The sequence below is a fragment of the Ovis canadensis genome, chromosome 25 (genome assembly GCF_042477335.2).
Source record: "Ovis canadensis isolate MfBH-ARS-UI-01 breed Bighorn chromosome 25, ARS-UI_OviCan_v2, whole genome shotgun sequence".
Taxonomy (NCBI): Eukaryota; Metazoa; Chordata; class Mammalia; order Artiodactyla; family Bovidae; genus Ovis; species Ovis canadensis.
In genome coordinates this window covers 34,880,095-34,898,038 of record NC_091269.1, presented here as the reverse complement: position 1 = coordinate 34,898,038, position 17,944 = coordinate 34,880,095, and the positions used below count along the sequence as shown (strand labels likewise).

The 17,944-nt window shown below is 37.7% G+C and overlaps 1 protein-coding gene across 1 annotated transcript in view; it reads left to right on the top strand.

Annotated features, from left to right (window-relative positions):
• TMEM26 (transmembrane protein 26) overlaps window positions 1-17,618 on the top strand; it is a 65,486-nt gene extending 47,868 nt beyond the window's left edge. The window contains exons 5-6 of the mRNA XM_069571747.1: window positions 10,212-10,288; window positions 13,282-17,618. Coding sequence (XP_069427848.1) covers window positions 10,212-10,288; window positions 13,282-13,706 — 502 coding nt within the window. The 3' untranslated portion in view covers window positions 13,707-17,618. The remainder of the gene's footprint in view (window positions 1-10,211; window positions 10,289-13,281) is intronic.
• The last annotated feature ends 326 nt before the right edge of the window (window positions 17,619-17,944 follow it).

The window sequence follows — 17,944 nt, the reverse complement described above, 5'->3', positions numbered from 1 at the left end:
TGATGTAAGTAGGGAAGACAATATATATATTTAAATCTTCACATTCTAATAGTTCCATTTCCTCCCCTTCTTTTTTACTATTATTGTTATATATGAGTCACATCTTTATATGTTATAAACCAAACAGTACAGTTTTTATCATTACTATTATATAGATTAATTTTTAAGAAATTAAGATATGATTATATATTTATATGCTCACTTATATTTACCCACATATTTGAAGATGTTCTTGTGGAGTTGAGTTACTTTCAGTGTCATTTTTCTTTCAACCTGAAAGACTTCCTTTATTGTCTCATCTAAGGCAAATCTGTTAGCAACAAATTCTTCTCATCTTTGGCAGAAATGTATGTATTTTTTCTTCATGTTTGACAAATAGTTTCATTGTATACAGACTTCTTGGTCAATAGTTTTTACTTTAGCATTTTATATGTATCATTCCACTTTCTGCTGACCTTCATTATTTGTATTTTCTAATGAGATGTTAGCCATTGTTTTGTTGTTACCCAGCACAAATGATCTTTTATTTATTTAATTATTTTGCTGTTTTCAAGAGTTACTTTTTCTCTTTGACTTTTGAAAGTTTCACTGAGATGTGTCTAGGTTTGGATATCTTTGTCTTTATTCTTACCATGACTCTGTTGATCTCAGTTCAGTTCAGTTCAGTTCAGTCGCTCAGTTGTGTCTATCTCTTTGCAACCCCATGAACTGCAGCACGCCAGGCCTCCCTGTCCATCACCAACTCCCGGAGTTTACGCAAACTCAAGTCCATTGATTCAGTGATGCCATCCAACCATCTCATCCTCTATCGTCCCCTCCTCCTCCTGCCCTCAATCTTTTCCAGCATCAGGGTCTTTTGAAATGAATCCGCTGTTCGCAACAAGTGGCCAAAGTATTGGAGTTTCAGCTTCAACATCAGTCCTTCCAGTGAACACCCAAGTCTGATCTCCTTTAGGATAGACTGGTTGGATCTCCTTGCTGTCCAAGGGACTGTCAAGAGTCTTCTCCAACACTACAGTTCAAAAGCGTCAATTCTTCTGTGCTCAACTTTCTTTATAGTTCAACTCTCACATCCATACATGATTACTGGAAAAACCATAGCCTTGACAAGACAGACCTTAGTAATGTCTCTGCTTTTGAATATGCTGTCTAGGTTGGTCATAACTTTCCTTCCAAGGAGTAAGCGTCTTTTAATTTCATGGCTGAAGTCACCATCTGCAGTAATTTTGGAGCCCCCCAAAAATAAAGTCAGCCACTGTTTCCACTGTTTCCCCATCTATTTCCCATGAAGTGATGGGACCAGATGCCATGATCTTCGTTTTCTGAATGTTGAGCTTCAAGCCAACTTTTTCGCTCTCCTCTTTCACTTTCATCAAGAGGCTCTTTAGTGCCTCTTCACTTTCTGTCATAAGGGTGGTATCACCTGCATATCTGCGGTTATTGATATTTCTCCCAGCAATCTTGATTCCAGCTTGTGTTTCTTCCAGTCCAGTGTTTCTCATGATGTACTCTGCATAGAAGTTAAATAAGCAGGGTGACAATATACAGCCTTGAGGCACTCCTTTTCCTATTTGGAACCAGTCTGTTGTTCCATGTCCAGTTCTAACTGTTGCTTCCTGAGCTGCATACAGGTTTCTCAAGAATCAGGTCAGGTGGTCTGGTATTCCCATCTGTTTCAGAATTTTCCAGTTTATTCTGATCTGTTGATCTAGGATATGTAAATTAATATTTTTCCTCATACAGAGGACTTTTCAGCTCTAATTTCTTCACGTTTTCTCCTCCATTGTCTCTTCTTTCTGAGACTTCTTTTTTTGACTTTCTTTTTATTTATTTATTATTATTTTTACTTTACAATATTGTATTGGTTTTGCCACACATTAACATGAATCCGAACTTCTATCACAAATAGATATGCTTAATTGCATTCTGTAGGTCTCTCAGACTCTTCTTTTTCTCCTGCTTTACTCTCTAGTCTTTAGACTGGTTAGTTTTCACTGATTTATCTTTCAGGTCACTGATTTGTCTACCATCTCCAATATATATGTAGAGTCAAATTGCAGAATTCATCTAGTGAAATTTTCATTTCAGTTCCCATATCTTCAACTCCAGAATTTCTATTTAAGTCTCTTTTTAGTTTATATTTCATAGTTCAATTATTTAGTTGTTGAATCATTGTCATCATACTTTTCTTTGGTTTATGGAATAGTTTTCTTTCATTGTTTGAGGATATGTGTTATAGTTGCTCTGATATCTTTATCTGCTAAAGCCAACAATTGGACCCCATTAGAGTTAGTTTCTAGTGATTGATTGATTGATTGATTGTTGTTGTTGTTTTTTCCTGAGCTGAATCACACATTCCTGTTTCTTTGTATGTCTCATATTCTTTTGGCTAAAAACTAGACATTTTATATTGTGTTGCAATATATTATCCTCAGGCTTCCCCATATGCCTCAGGCATCTTCTTGTTTTTGTTGTCTCAATAAACTGCCTGAATTTATTCTGAGGATTCTATCTTCCCTTGGATTCCATTCACTGATGTCTCTGCTTGATCTTGTTGTTTCTTTTTATTCCTTATTTTTGTCTTTAGTGTGGCTATTAGAGTCACACCTATAACTGCACAGCTTATGATCAGTCAAATGATTTGAGCAGCAATTATGATCAAATGCCTTGAGCCTATTTGATTTCCACCTTTCATGAACAAATGGATCTTTTTATACACTGGAAGCACATCAAAGTTTTCATATTTATCCAGTTTCAAATCTTTACTGACCCTTCTTGGATCATCTCTGCATATGTCTGGCATACATGGAGATGTTACCTAGCCTTTCTCTGGCTCTTTTGTTTTCAGAGTTTCTCCATTAAATTTCTTTTTTTTTTTTTTTTTTTTTTTTTTTTTTTTTTTTTTTTTTTTTTTTTTTTTTTTTATTTTTTTTTTTAATTTTTAGTTTTTTATTTTTTAAATTTTAAAATCTTTAATTCTTACATGCATTCCCAAACATGAACCCCCCTCCCACCTCCCTCCCCAGAACATCTTTCTGGGTCATCCCCATGCACCAGCCCCAAGCATGCTGCATCCTGCGTCAGACATCGACTGGCGATTCAATTCACATGATAGTATACATGTTAGAATGTCATTCTCCCAAATCATCCCACCCTCTCCCTCTCCCTCTGAGTCCAAAAGTCCGTTATACACATCTGTGTCTCTTTCCCTGTCTTGCATACAGGGTCGTCATTGCCATCTTCCTAAATTCCATATATATGTGTTAGTATACTGTATTGGTGTTTTTCTTTCTGGCTTACTTCACTCTGTATAATCGGCTCCAGTTTCATCCATCTCATGATTGCAACCTCAAAGTAGCAAAGTTTTTGACTTCTCCATTCATTTCCAACCAAATTTGTTACCTTCACTGACCACACCTTTAACCATGGGATTTCACACTCTACTCCACATCAAGTCAGTATACTCTGATTACAAGGAGCTTCTGGTTTTCATTGTCAAGCTCTCCCTGTTGTAAAAACCACTACTCCGATTGACCAAGACAATTTTAACATTTCCCTCATGTTGACTAAACTTTAAAAAGGTTTATTCCTGCATATAGGCCTCTGATTTTCCTTTCCTTAAAGCATTTATTAAAAAAAAACACTTGGGGTTGTAAATTCTTCCTCCGTCCCTTTGAGATGCAAGTCTTTTCTCACCCTCTTTCCAGTTTTATAATATGACCCAGGAATATCTTTCTTAAGGATGTAAGAGCTATCCCTTTGAAATTTGATCATCAAGAAAGATAGCACTTCTGTCTCCTAGACTCTTTGGGATGATAGGAACATAACTTAGATCAGTGCCAATAAGCAAATACAGATGGCCTAATCACATTGACCAACTTCCACTTTAATGTCCTCTAGTACTTTTCCACTGGTTTACCCCCCTGTTTAAAAACTCTTCTGCCTTTTGTTTCAATGGGGGTGAATTCAGTCTCTCTCCCTTACTGCAATGACCTTCAATGAAGTCTTCATTTATTTAATTGTCTGATGCAATTTTTCCTTTACATACAAAGCTGGAGGGATAAAGGAATATCTCATGGGCAAGAATGTCTTAGATACTCACTCTTCTTAACTAAAGTTCTACCAGGTTTTCATGAATAAATTACTTAATGTATTATTTGCCTTTGGTTTATTTCCAGAGATATGAAGTGGTTGTTTTCGATATTTTTTCCATTGTTATGTATGTTTGCTGCGGATAGGGTTTGCGGACCATTTCATTCTGCTAAAGCCACCCTCCAGCATTTTAACAAGTCTAAATTTCCATATAGTTGCCAGCAACAGTTAAGTGGTTCTTTACACCTTTGGAGATCACTCTGTGCAGTCTTTTTTTGAACATAGATCATCTGTTGAAAAGAAAAAACACATTTGGTAAAATGTTCCTGTAGCCTTATTGCAACTTCACTGTAAATATTTGACCAAACAAGGGAGAGTTTTTCTATGTTCACACTGTGTGTTCTTTTAATTTAGCTCTCTTTGTTTGGTGAAACATTTCTTCCAGGTTAGATTAATACTTCATTTCCTTTCGTTCCTTCTCTCTCTCTCCCCTTAATTTTTCCCCTCCTCTGAAGAGCTTGTCAGATGCTTTTTAGAAAGCTAGAGCAAGTCTATCCACTGATTATCTGTTATTTATGGACGAGTTTACACTTCCAAAAGGACAGAGTTACGCAAATCAGCAATGCATGAAAACACACCCTTACACATGCATAAAAAATGAACTCAGAATGCCATAAAGACACAATTAGACAAGACACAATAAAACTAGAAGAGAACATAGGCAAAATGCTCTGCAACATAAATCATACCACTGTTTTCTTAAGTCAATCTCCCAAGGCAATAGAAATAAAGACAAAAATAAACAAATGGGAGCTAGTCAAGGGTACAAGCTTTTTTATAGCAAAGGAAGCCATAAACAAAATGAAATAACCTATGGAATGGGAGAAAATATCTGCAAACAATGTGACCAATCAGGTTTAATTTCCAAAGTATACAAACGGTTCACACAACTCAACAACACAAAATAAATAAATAAATAAATGAGCAGAAGAACCTAAACAAACATTTCTCCGAGGAAGACATACAGCCGGCCAATAGGTGCATGGAAAGATGCTCAGCATCACCAATTATTGGAGAATGCAAATCAAAACTACAATGAAGTATCATCTCTCAGTGGTCAGAATAGCCATCATTACAAAGTCTAAAATAACAAATGCTGGAGAGGACATGGAGAAAAGGGAACCTTCCTACACTGTGCTGGGAATATAAATTGGTGCAGCCACTCTGGAAAACAGTATGGGGGAGCCTCCGAAAATTAAAAATAGGCTTGCCCTATGATCCAGCAACCTGGAGGAAGGCATGGCAACCCATCCCAGTATTCCTGCCTGGAGAATCTCCATGGACAGAGGAGCCTTGTGGGCTACAGTCCATGGGATCACAAAGAATCAGACATGACCGAGTGACTAAGCACAGCACAGCACAGAATGATCCAGCAATCTCACTCCTGGGCATATATCCAGACAAAATTATAATTCAAAAAGATACAATGCACTCCTACGTTCACAGCAGCATTATTTACAATAGCCAAGACAGGGAACTGATCTAAATATCTATTGACATAAATATCTATTGTATACAATGGATATTACTCAGTCATTAAAGATGAATGAAATAATGCCATTTTCAGCAACATGAATGCAACTAGAGATTATCATACTAAATGAAGTAAGTCAGAAAAAGACATATCATATGACACCACTTACATGTGGAATCTAAAGTATGACACAGATGAACCTACCTACAAAGCAGAAACAGACTCACGAACATAGAGAACAAACATCGTTGCCAAGAAGTGGGGTGGAGAAGTGATGGAAGTTGGAGTTGGGGTCAGTAGATGCAAACTCTTACATATAGAATGGAGAGACAACTGATCCTGTGGTATAGCATGGGGAACTATATTCAATGTCCTGGGATAAACCATATGGAAAGAAATAAAAAAAAGAACATATATATATATATATATATATATATATATATATATATATGTATAACTGAGTCATTTTGCTGTCCAGCAGAAATTAACACAATATTGTAAATCAATAAACTTAAAAATTAAAAACAACTAGCAGTGCATGACTTTATCTTTAGTTTTTCACTCAATAGTTTTGGTGTACTGATCTACCAAATGTCAGTCTTTTATCCTCCTAAGTTTTCCAAGTAGAGAAGTGATACTCACATCCATAATTATACTTCAAAAGATCTTTTGTCTCTCTATGAATAGAGTCCATTGTCTGCTTACATGCTTGTCAGCTGACATTTATGAAGATAGATTACACATGAGAAAATGGGGCAAGACAAGTGGGGGAGACAATTACACAATAGAGACAATGTTGGATAAATTCATTCCAAAACTCCATCATAAGTTTGGAGTGTTTGCCATTTAAGCTTAGTGATTTAATTATATTCCAGCATTTAACCTTACTGAGTAAATTTTACTGCCTGAATTCATAATGCAAATTTGTTCCAAAGATTTTCTGATCATCCTTTCAAAATTTATGTTTGATAACTTTACTAATACATTTGTCAATACCCACATTCTCCCATACTGCATGTGCTCAGAGAACACTTGCAAAAAATATATATTCAGTATCATAGAGTTAGAATCTTATTTAGGGTCAAGGTCAGTTTATCATTTATCCCTATTTTGTGTAATAATGAAGTTAAAGCACAAAGTGTTTAAGAAGAATGTTCCCATAATAAAAATACTATTACTACTACTAATAGTAGTGGTTGGTAATATTTATCTCTTGCTGTGTTCCAAGTACTGCTTTAAGGGTTTTAGTTGTGATAAGTTATTTAGTCCTTACAATAACACCATTAAGTAGAGACCATCAGTATCAGGATTTTATAAGTTTAACAGTGGCAGTCAAGAGAAGCTGTGACAGTCTCAAGATTACCTAGTAATATATATACATATAGCTTGTAGCACTCAACTATGCTTAGCCTGTATCATGTGCTGTTCTGAGAGCTGATTTTATATGTTTAACATATTTAAACAACATGTAATACAACTATCAAATAAAATCCAGTAGCCATTATTACTGTCATTGAAAGTGCATGAACTAAAGCAGGAGAAGATCCCTTGGAGAAGAAAATGGCAACCTACTCCAGTATTCTGGCCTGGAGAATCCCAAGGACAGAGGACCCTGGCAGGTTACAGTCCATGGGGTCATAAATAGTCAGACATGACTTGACTTAGCAACTAACCCACCAAACTAAAGCACATAGGTATTATATTATTTGTTCATATTCATGTAGCTGGTAAATGATTAGTCTGGAATTGGAGGCCCATGCCCTGTTTTTCTGGAGAGGGTTAGAGCTGATGTTTGAATTCTGGCAACCCAGCACCAGAGTTCATGCCTTACCATTTCTTTCTGCTGCCTTGCAGACAAAATTGCACCTGAGGTTTTTGGTAGAATTATTGAAGTCTGAGATGAGAAGAAACTTCAAAAGTGACCATCTATGGAGAAATCTATTTTACATCTCTTGCAAAATCCTCTCCAAAATGTTCTCAATAAGTTTTTGTCCAGACTTTCTTTGAACATTTTCACTAATAGAGAATATACTAACCCCAGGGGCAACTCATTCTATTTTGAGTTAATATTATAAGAAAGTACTTTCCTCTATTGTGATGAAATTTGGATTCTTATAGGTGCAGCTAAAATCCTTTGAACCTGAATTGGTTCTCTGAAGTCACAAGAAATAAGTTTAATTCATTTTCAGATGATAACGCTTTCAGTTTTTAAGGAATTGTCTGGTTTTTAGTTTCATGAACTCTGCCACGTCTAACATAGCTCTGAGGTCTCTCACCATCCAAGACTCTCTCTTTTGGACCAAAGACGTTTTAAACGTTCCTCCTAAAACATGAAGGCAGCACATAATATTTCAGATATACTCTGAACACTGTAGAACAGAGCAGGGCTAAAACTTTCCATTTTCTTCATGGAAATACTATCACGTAAAGGTTAAAAGGGTGGATGCTAAAATCACTGGCCAAATAGGGATCATAAGTGTACCCATTTGTTGAGCTGGTATGAGGATTAAGTGTGACTGCAGAGCTAAATACTTAGAAAACTCCCTGGCACATAGTATGAGCTCAGAAACTGCAGGTAAGATTATTTAAAAATCCAGGCACTTATTGAAGGTCTGCTAAATGTAGACATTGAAACTGCAAAGGGAAAATTATAGATCACATTCCCCAGGCATTTGGATTTAAAATTCTTGACTAATACTTCTTGGGAAGTGATCTATGATTGCATTTGATTTTGGAAAATCAAAAATTATGTCACACTGTGGACTCATAATTAAATAATAGGACGGGAAAATCCTTGAGCCTTTTGAATGGCTGCTATGAAGTGCCACCTCTTCTATCCTATTAAAGGTCATTCAGTTACACCCTGTCAAGATCTCTGGGGATCCTGGTTGTGTCTTCTGGGGTATTGGTTTCCGATCCAACCTCCAGTGTCATATGTGCATAGGAGAAGCCTTCCATCAGCATCAGCAACCAACTCAGGGATGAAATGTGAAGTGCAACAGAATCAAAAGCAGGGCTTGCAGCCACCCGGTAGAGAGCTTCCTTTGGGGAGTCATTTACGCAGTTAGGAATCCACCTAACTGTACTCACACCCAGAACATTTCTTCATCTTGCTAATAAGAACACCACGGGAGGCTTTTTCATGAGCCTTGTTTAAATCCAAATGTCTATTATTAATTTATATATCATTACCTGCTTAGTAATCCTAACTATTTTTAAAGAAAAGGAAAGAGAGAGAGAGAAAATCTTAGATGAGTGCTTTTGTTCTCAGGAAACCTATGATGATTCCTAGTAATTACTGTTCTCTTCAATACAGGCTCTCAGAAATCTTTCAAATAACCAGTTTTATAATCTAACTGGGGATTAATAGTAAATGCACTTTTATAGTTCAAGATATACTTTTGCTTCATTTTGAAAGTTAAGACCTCATTTTTTGTCAACCTTGTCTGCACCATCAACTGCCAGGACAGATAATGATGGCTTAGAAATCTCATTTACAAATTCTCTCAGAGTTTTGAGATCTAATTTTTCAGGACTTCAATACTTGGAACATTTAAAAACATCCCTTACAATCACCTCATTGAATTTGGTTTCAATTACTCTTCCCTGATGTTTTTCTATCCCTCTCCATTCTGGAAATCCCTCTTGACAGAGAAGTTGGCAACAAAATCTGTTATTACACCACTAACCTCAAATTGATAACTTCCTTTGGGTTTTTGCTGTAAAAGAGTGACTTTGATTCTTCTTTCATATCCTTTATATTTTTGTAACCTCTATTCTTTCTGACTTTAGTCTTTGAGACCATTCTCCTCGGTCTATGACATCTGTACATTTTCCAGGTAGGGATCCTTTTGTGCATGCAACAATTCCTTCCATAAATATTTGCTAAGTGACTGTTATTTCCCAGGCACTCTTTTAGGCACTGGGAATCCAGCGGTGAATGAAACAATCATATTCCTTGATTCACAACTGAAACACATTCAATTGTGAATGAAATAATTTACCTCCTAGTGTCCACTGTAAATCTTTGATTATTGGATTTATCTTCCCACTTTTTTCTCCAGCTGAGGATGGAGTTTCTTTTACAGGCTAAGCTCTTAATTGTTGAGCTTTATCCAACCCTTTGGAGAGGGATTTTTAAGTCAGAGTCTTGGGAACCTGGGACAATTTTCACTTTCTGTCCTTGAAATTTCTTGAAATAACCCCTCTGAATTTTCAGGTTAATATCTTAACTTTTGTCCTATAATGCTTCTGTGATTCTGTAAAACGAAATTCAGCAATACAGGACCGAGAGGTTTTGCCATGATTCACATAGATGTTGCCACATGTGGAAGTTGGGTTTGAAGTTTCATATTTTTAAAAACTTCTTTTTCATTATTTCATTTTAATCATGCATGGATTTTTCACAAATATCTTGGTGATCACCAAGATAATATCTTATAATATTAGATATTATACCCTAATAAATGAGAGCTGAGAGCTCTCATTTATTAGAGTATAGTCAAAAAGGAGAGAAAAGAGGAAATAGTTTTCTGCATGTGATCATGTTTTTCATCGCTAATTTAAAATATTGTCTACATTCCAGGAATAGCCCTGCCTTGGTTTATTCCATCCTTGTTATATGGACCTGGAGCATGCTACAGTTTCCACTTGACCTGGCAGGTAAGTATCTGATGTTTGTTCAGAGAAACCGAAAATAACAGCTCTTGACTATGAAACTGTAATGAAGGTAAGGACTCATTTGAGAGGACTATCATTTTTTTATCACTTTGATATCTCAGTGTTAGTTCCAGCTCAGTTTAGAAGAAAAGCGGGTTGAAGCTGGGGAGAGCCACAAGAAGGTTCCCTTCAGGTACCTGGTGAACCTGAGGTAGTTGAGAGGATTAGAGCACAGCCTTATGTCCATTTCATACAGTGGTTCCATCACTTCTGAAAATTAGTTAGGAGCCTCAGTTTTTCATCCATGAAATAAGGTTGATAATTGTTGTAGTGAGGGTTGAGTGTTCTTTTGGTGACAAAAATAAGATGTAGTTTGCAACAGTTGTGCTTATTAGCATAGTTACTGGCATATAAATGCTGTCTCTTGATATTTTTAAGGGGTCATTTTCATTCTTTTGTCAGACCTTTGTATTAGAATGTCGAAAGGAATAAGAGCAGTTTCAGGGCCACATGGAAAACTAGATTTTTTTCCTCAGTAGTGGGTCTTATATTCCCCTGGGCTTATTTTAATAAAGACATAAACCCCCTAAGCCTTTGCCAGAAGTGAACTGTTCCTCAGGCATTTCATACTGATGATCCAGTGCTACGTTATCCAGTACAGTACCCACTAGCCACATGTGGCAATTTAAAGTTACTAAAATTAAATCAAATTAAAAGTTCAGTTCCTCAGTCACACTAGCCTGCTCAGTGGTCATACATGGCTGTGTTGTTAACACAGATATAGAATGTATTTTTTTTATTAATACCGATGGTTTTATTGTACTGCATTGACCTGGAGTGAGCCTATAAATTGTAGGAGCCCTAGAATTTTGATGTGGCAATTCTCCTGGATGCCATTTCACTCTGAATAAGTTCTTGGATTGAATAGTTATATTTTCCTTAAGTCTGATTCCTCTCTTATGGAACCCTACCTGATGACCTCAGGGGTAGAATGAATTTTTGTACTAAGATATTTAATTTTTCTGCATCCTTTTCGGCCCACTTTGATAAGCACAGAGGTTTCAGAGGCCATTTTAGACCTTATCATCCACTTTTGCAAAACAAAACTGTCAATACAATAGATGGAAAGCATGGCTGTGGCTTTTTGGAAATGCTCAGAACCTAATTATGAGTTAATAATTGCAAACAAACGTATACAAATAAGTACACACACACACACACACATGCTCTATACCCATTGATCAGCTGGTGTCCTCTGCCAGCATATTAGGCACCATCAGTTTAGATGTTGAATGATACCCTCAGGAAATCCTCTGGGAGACATTTCCTGACCCTAACATCTTAGGAAAGACTATTATTGATCTTATCTTGGTTTTTCTTTTGTCATTCTCGCTGCTCGTCCTCCCCCTCCCATATCTTGTGGTTTATAGCCTCACTTAGAAAATTTTTATATAAGAAAGAAATTTTGTAAACTTTCATGGGCGATAATGTTATGCAGCTGTTTGAAAAACAAAGACCAAATGTTACTTCTGACTAAATCACTATTGTATTTTCCAACAAACAGTACATTATGTGCACCCATATCAAAGCGGCTTCATAGTATTTGCAGGCTCCAACAGACGAAGGCATTCTTTGTTTGAAAACTCCACGTGGAAGGCTGTGTTATTATAAAAGGATTATTTTCTGCCCTTGACCCTGAATTAAATTTACATTTTAAAAATTAAAACAAATAAGGTTCCATTGTTGATTGGACCTCCTTTTGTTCAACTGGAAAATCAGTAATTATATCCAGTCTTTCTTATAAACTGTGAAACAAAACCGTAAGGAATTAGACAAAATACAGTAACAACGGCAGTTATTTGGGCTTTTTTCCCACTACCATTAGAGAAATATGTTTAACATGACTTAAGTTTGAATTTGAAGAAGCACTTGAATTTTCACAACACAGTTTACAGAGAGGCCTGAGTGAGTCAGCCTACACAGTAAATAGGTAGGTACCAAAGAAAGGATGCAGAAGGATCTTGGCCATGTATACTCCGGTTCATCTTCCAAATTTAGCAGCCAGGTAAGTCATACGTTATCTTAAGGGAAAGATGGACAGGGAGAAAGGAGAGTTGCCAGGGTGTTGCTGCTGCTGCTGCTAAGTTGCTTCAGTCGTGTCCAGCTCTGTGCAACCCCATAGATGGCAGCCTGCCAGGCTCCCCCGTCCCTGGGATTCTCCAGGCAAGAACACTGGAGTGGGTTGCCATTTCCTTCTCCAATGCATGAAAGTGAAAACTGAAAGTGAAGTCTCTCAGTCGAGTCCGACTCCTAGCGACCCCATGGACTGCAGCCCACCAGGCTCCTCCCATCCATGGGATTTTCCAGGCAAGAGTACTGGAGCGGGTTGCCATTGCCTTCTCTACAGGGTGTTAGTCTAATGGAAACAAAAAGAATCAGGGAATAGGGGGCCCTCTCCTCAAAGGTATCATTGTTCTGCAGTTTTCAAAGGAGGAAACTGCAGGCCCAGGCAGCCTAAGTAACGTGGCCAGCATCTTGCTGTTAGAAAGTAAGGAAGCCAGAAGCAACAGCCAGACTCCCTGACTCGAGGCCCAGAGTACCCTGCCGCCCTGATGCCTCCCTATGCTGCAGACTTCAAAGACAGACAGGGCGGTTTCTTCTGTTCTTTATCTAGCTAGTTAATGGTGCTTTCCCCAGTGTGAGGACTTGAAGGTGAGCTGGATTTTTTTTCTACATGGATAGAAAGTAGAGGCTGGTTTTCTTTCATGTGTTTGATTGGACTGAAAACAGATGATGCATTTTGAATATAAAATGATGAAGGCTGTCCAACGGCAGGGTGGTTTCAGCTGTTTCTATGCCCCTGCCCCGCGGAATGAAATTACAGGCTCACTCCCAATCGTGAACTAGCCTAGCCCCAATGTTTGATGGCTTTTACCCACTCCATTCTCTTATGCATTTCAGAGACCTGCGTTAATTGGCCTGTCTTGTGTTTTCAGTACAGAATGTCGTGTGCCCTGTGTCCATGACAACGAGGGGGTTCTCCAGCCGGTTCTTCTGCCAATACAGTGCCGACCTATGGAACATTGGAATCAGTATCTTCATACAAGATGGTCCCTTCCTTGTTGTGCGGCTCATACTCATGACCTATTTCAAAGTGATCAACCAGATGCTAGTGTTCTTTGCTGCCAAGAATTTCCTGGTGGTTGTGTTACAGTTCTACCGCCTGGTGGTGTTGGCCTTGGATGTACGTGCTTCCTTGCGAAGTCAGCCGGAACGCCTGAAAGGAGAGCACAGATGCCCGGATGCACCTGCTGAGCGTGGGGTCTCACCTGAGGCCTGGCCAGGCAGTTCCATGGAGGCCTTGGCTATTCCTTTACAGGCCTCGCCAGTCACCTCCGACGACTCCCACCCCACACCATAGTTAGTCTCTGACAGCAGCGTGCAGCTAGACAGCTTGACTTTTCTGGTTCGTCTTTCAGACAGAATCTTCTCTCTCTTTTTTAGCTTTGGCATATAATAATTTTCAAAAGAACAACATAAAAAGTGATCTTAAACCAAAGCTGAGAAATTTTCTCTTTTGAACGGAATGAAAAGAACTTTGATTAGTGGCTATCGCTACAACTTCTGTGTGATGGTATCAGATGTTAGAGTTGTTCAACGACTAAGTGATTTGTTTGTTTTGAACTGTTTGAAAAGCTGTGGACCGGGTGAGAGTGACATGCCCTCAAGAGATTTAATGCAGACAAACTGTCGCGGCTGTTACCTGAAAATGGAGCATCTTTGAACTTTGGCTCTATTGTCAGACTATCTCATCTGATCTTTTCTGCAGTGTCCCTCTGACATCAAAAAATGTACATTCAGTGAATGTAGAACAAATGGAGGGAAAAGTGCCTTTAAAATTACCTCACTGTGTGCTGGAAACAGTGAAAATCTCTGCCCAGCTGCCATAGCATCAAGAGCCCTATTCATCACTGCATGGACCTTCCCAGGAAAATCATTTTTCTGGGCTGCTGTGGTCTTCTGTCATGGTGCATATGCTTTTCTGGAAATGTTATTGCTTTGGCTTGGGTGCTGCAAAATTCACAGCAAGCCATTTTGGTTACAGATCTACTGGTTGTTGGGCAGGAAATACTGGTAATGCTGACAGAGTCACAATTTCCACTCTGAACATGATTTGCAGTCTTCGTCAGGATTTCCCTTAACTCCACTTTACCATTTTCTATATTGCCAAGTCGAATTATGTGGGTTGATGCAAGAAAGCACTGAAGCAGTGAATAAAGGTATTTCAGGCCCTTTAAGTGGTACCACAATCGCTAGCATCCGCCTGCAGTCCTGGGAGCACCTCTGAACTGCCACTGCTGGAGCTGGCCTTTGGTCTCGGGAAGATGGTGGTGATGGAGGCTTGCATTAGCCCTCCTCACCACCGACAGCCCTTGATGAGTGACGGGGGTCAGAAAATGCCACAGCATTGTAGAAATCAGGAAATTCGCTTTTCTTCCCTGCATTATGACTGCATTTCCCCAGTACTTAAATAGCTGTATTTTCTTTTCATATGCCTCTGTACGTTCCCGTTGGAGGTGATTCAGAACCTTTTAAAATGATTTTTGCTTTTAAAGATACAGTGTGAAAACTTACCTGGCTTTATAGCAGTAATTATATAAGGCAAACAACTCCAAAACTGTTCCTTTAGGGTTCAAAGCATAATTCCACCCTGTTATTATGCTCAGGAATTGAAAGGGACATTAAAGATAAGGCAGGGTGTGAACTTAAATTGGATATGACCTAGGGACACCCAGTTGGGACAGATTTTATCTATAAATCTGTGTGACATGATATCTGTTCAAATTATTTCATACTTGCATAGACAAACTTTTTATACAGAAAAATTAATATTTTTCAGTTAATAGTTTCTTTGGTGCTTGATAATATTTCTGTTTCTTTTCTTCCTCATGTTTCTAATTTTAACAATATGATGATTGCAAATTTACACATGAAAATAATAAGAGTACATTTAGAATTTTCCATAATAATTTTATGAAAAGTTAACATCAGGAAATTGTATTTATATAAAGAACTTGATAACTTTTAAGGGCATGTTATTTAAAACGTTTAGCAATTAAACACAAAATAATAACTTCTATTTATAAAGATACTCAGCTGAATCTGTTTGTATGTTGACTGTCTTATGTTGAATGTTTTCCTCTACAACATGTATGTGCTGCTTATTATTGCAGATTTGCTCATGGGCATGCTTTTTATGTTTTAATTTTTCTTTTCCAGCAAAACAAATATTGGGCCTCTAAAAATAGATAAAGTATGAAGAAGTATGGCTGTTGTGCAGATATTTTAAAAATGCTTTTGACTCTGAGACTTGGCTTGGCTCAGTGAATGAGTTTCTAGTATTTAAGTATTTTGTAATTAGCAGTCCTCCAAAGGCCTGGGAAAAAGAAAGTCCAGAGTCTAGATTTACCCCACTGCCAGGAAGGCAGAGGAAGGCAGAGAGCACCTAAGACAATCTTAGCAAGTTCGTGCATGCTAAGTCACTTCAGTCACATCCAACTCTGTGAGACCCTACAGACTGGAGCCCGTCAGGCTCCTCTGTCCGTGGGATTCTCCAGGCAAGGAAACTGGAGTGGGTTGCCACTTCCTTCTCCAGGGGATCTTCCTGACCCAGAGATTGAATCCATATCTCCCGTCTCCTGCATTGGCAGGCAGGTTCTTTACCACTAGCGCCACCTGGCAAGCTGTCTCAACAAGTAGTGGAGGCAAAAGAGACACATGTTCTGCAAGATTTTCCAGGAAAGACTATTAAGGGAAACATCTGCTAACCTGACTGCCAGAACAGCCACTCTCTTGGACCTTTTTTCATAGTCAAGAAAATCTATATTCATTTAGTTTATTGAAAAATAAAACCTAAGTTCAGGTTGTATGCCTAGGACCCTTGCTGAAAACTTAAAACTTGACTTAGTTAATTGCATGTTTTTATTGTAGTTTGCTAAATATTGTAATGTTTGAAAACATCCATTTATAGTATTATGGATATTTTTTGAACTATTAAAACATTTATAGTATTTGCTGTAAAGTGCCCTGGACAGCAGTTACTTCCCAGAGGCTGACATTCTGGGACTGGCTTCTGCTTTATCTGCACAACATAACTGACTTATATCATTCATATAATGCAATACAGGCCATACCTCTCTACCAACCCCTCACAGACACAGAACATCCATATCCTCACCAGTGAACAAAGTGGTTTATTTGTGGTTGTTGGTGCTGTTGTTGTTATTACTGTTGTTGCTATTTAATTGCTGGATGAACTCCGTTGAATGTCCTTCCTAAAATCCTGCCATTCCATTTGTGAGACGACAGAGTGGCGCTGTGTAGAAACATGCCTCACAATCATCCTCTGGACTTTGTCTACTTCCTAGAGGACATGACTTGCCACTGCAAGATTAGTGAACTGTCTTTCTCTTTTGACTACTCTGTTAATTTTTATTTAAGCTGGAACAGATAACATGAGGAAATGGAAATTTTTGTTGGCCAATAATATTCTTTCTAATCTTCCAAAGTGCAGATTGTTACACAAATGCATCAGTTACCTCTGTTGTAGCTCCACTAACAAAGTGAAGGGTAGGAGCACTTCAGGCTTTTGAAGATGAAAAGGATGTGGCCGAGTACTATAGGGTTCAGTATCATAATAGTAATTGTTAACTTGTTATTTCACAGATCTTTCAAAGCCTTGGGAAGGCGTGCATTTTAGTGCACATACTTGGGGATTTCCACCAAGGTTTCAGAGTTCACACTGACTCTTGTTATCTTCGGCAGTTGATCTCAATGACTGTTAACTAACTCTTCTGTTAAAAGAGAAAAAGGATTGCGCAGAACCACTGTTCCCCCTTCACTCTACATATATGTATGACATACACGCTGACATACATCTAGAGCCTTGGATATGTCAATGAAAAGCCAAATCATCTAGAAATCTAAAAACAGAAGAGAGCATTACTTTTTTTCCTCTAATTTTAGGCTTTGTTTTTTTACTTAATGTACATTCTGATCCTCTCGCAGTAACATCTGATTTGGAGTTAAACTAGGCAGCTTGAGGAGGTTTATAGTTGTGAGGCTTTAAATAACAATCCACATGATGGGAGTAACTGTAAGCAATGTTTAAATAACTCTTGCGCACTTATATTTCATGGGTGTCCATCCTCTAAATCTTTCTTACTAGAATATTTTATAAGAATATTTGCTCTGAATGTTTATATTTATAGTATTTGCTATGAATGACATTTGTATTGTATTATATACATTAAATAGTTTGTGTAGAACTCTATCAATGTTTGTTTTTATGCCTCCATTTCCTATCTTTGTTCTCTACTGTAATTCATTTCATTTAGTTTTTAAGCTCTGGCTTAAAAAGAAAACTGACTTATTTAGAATGTGATGAAAGTGGCATTTCAAACTAGTGAGGAAAGATTGACCAATTTTATAAATGATGTTGGGAAATTCTGCAAACCATCTGGAAAAAATAAAGTTAATTTTTTATCTCATGCAATATATAGAAATGAATTCCAGATGGACTGAAGATCTCAGTGTAAAAGTAAAAACTCTAAAATATTAGAAGAAAATATGGAATGTATCTTTAGCATTTGGGGAGTG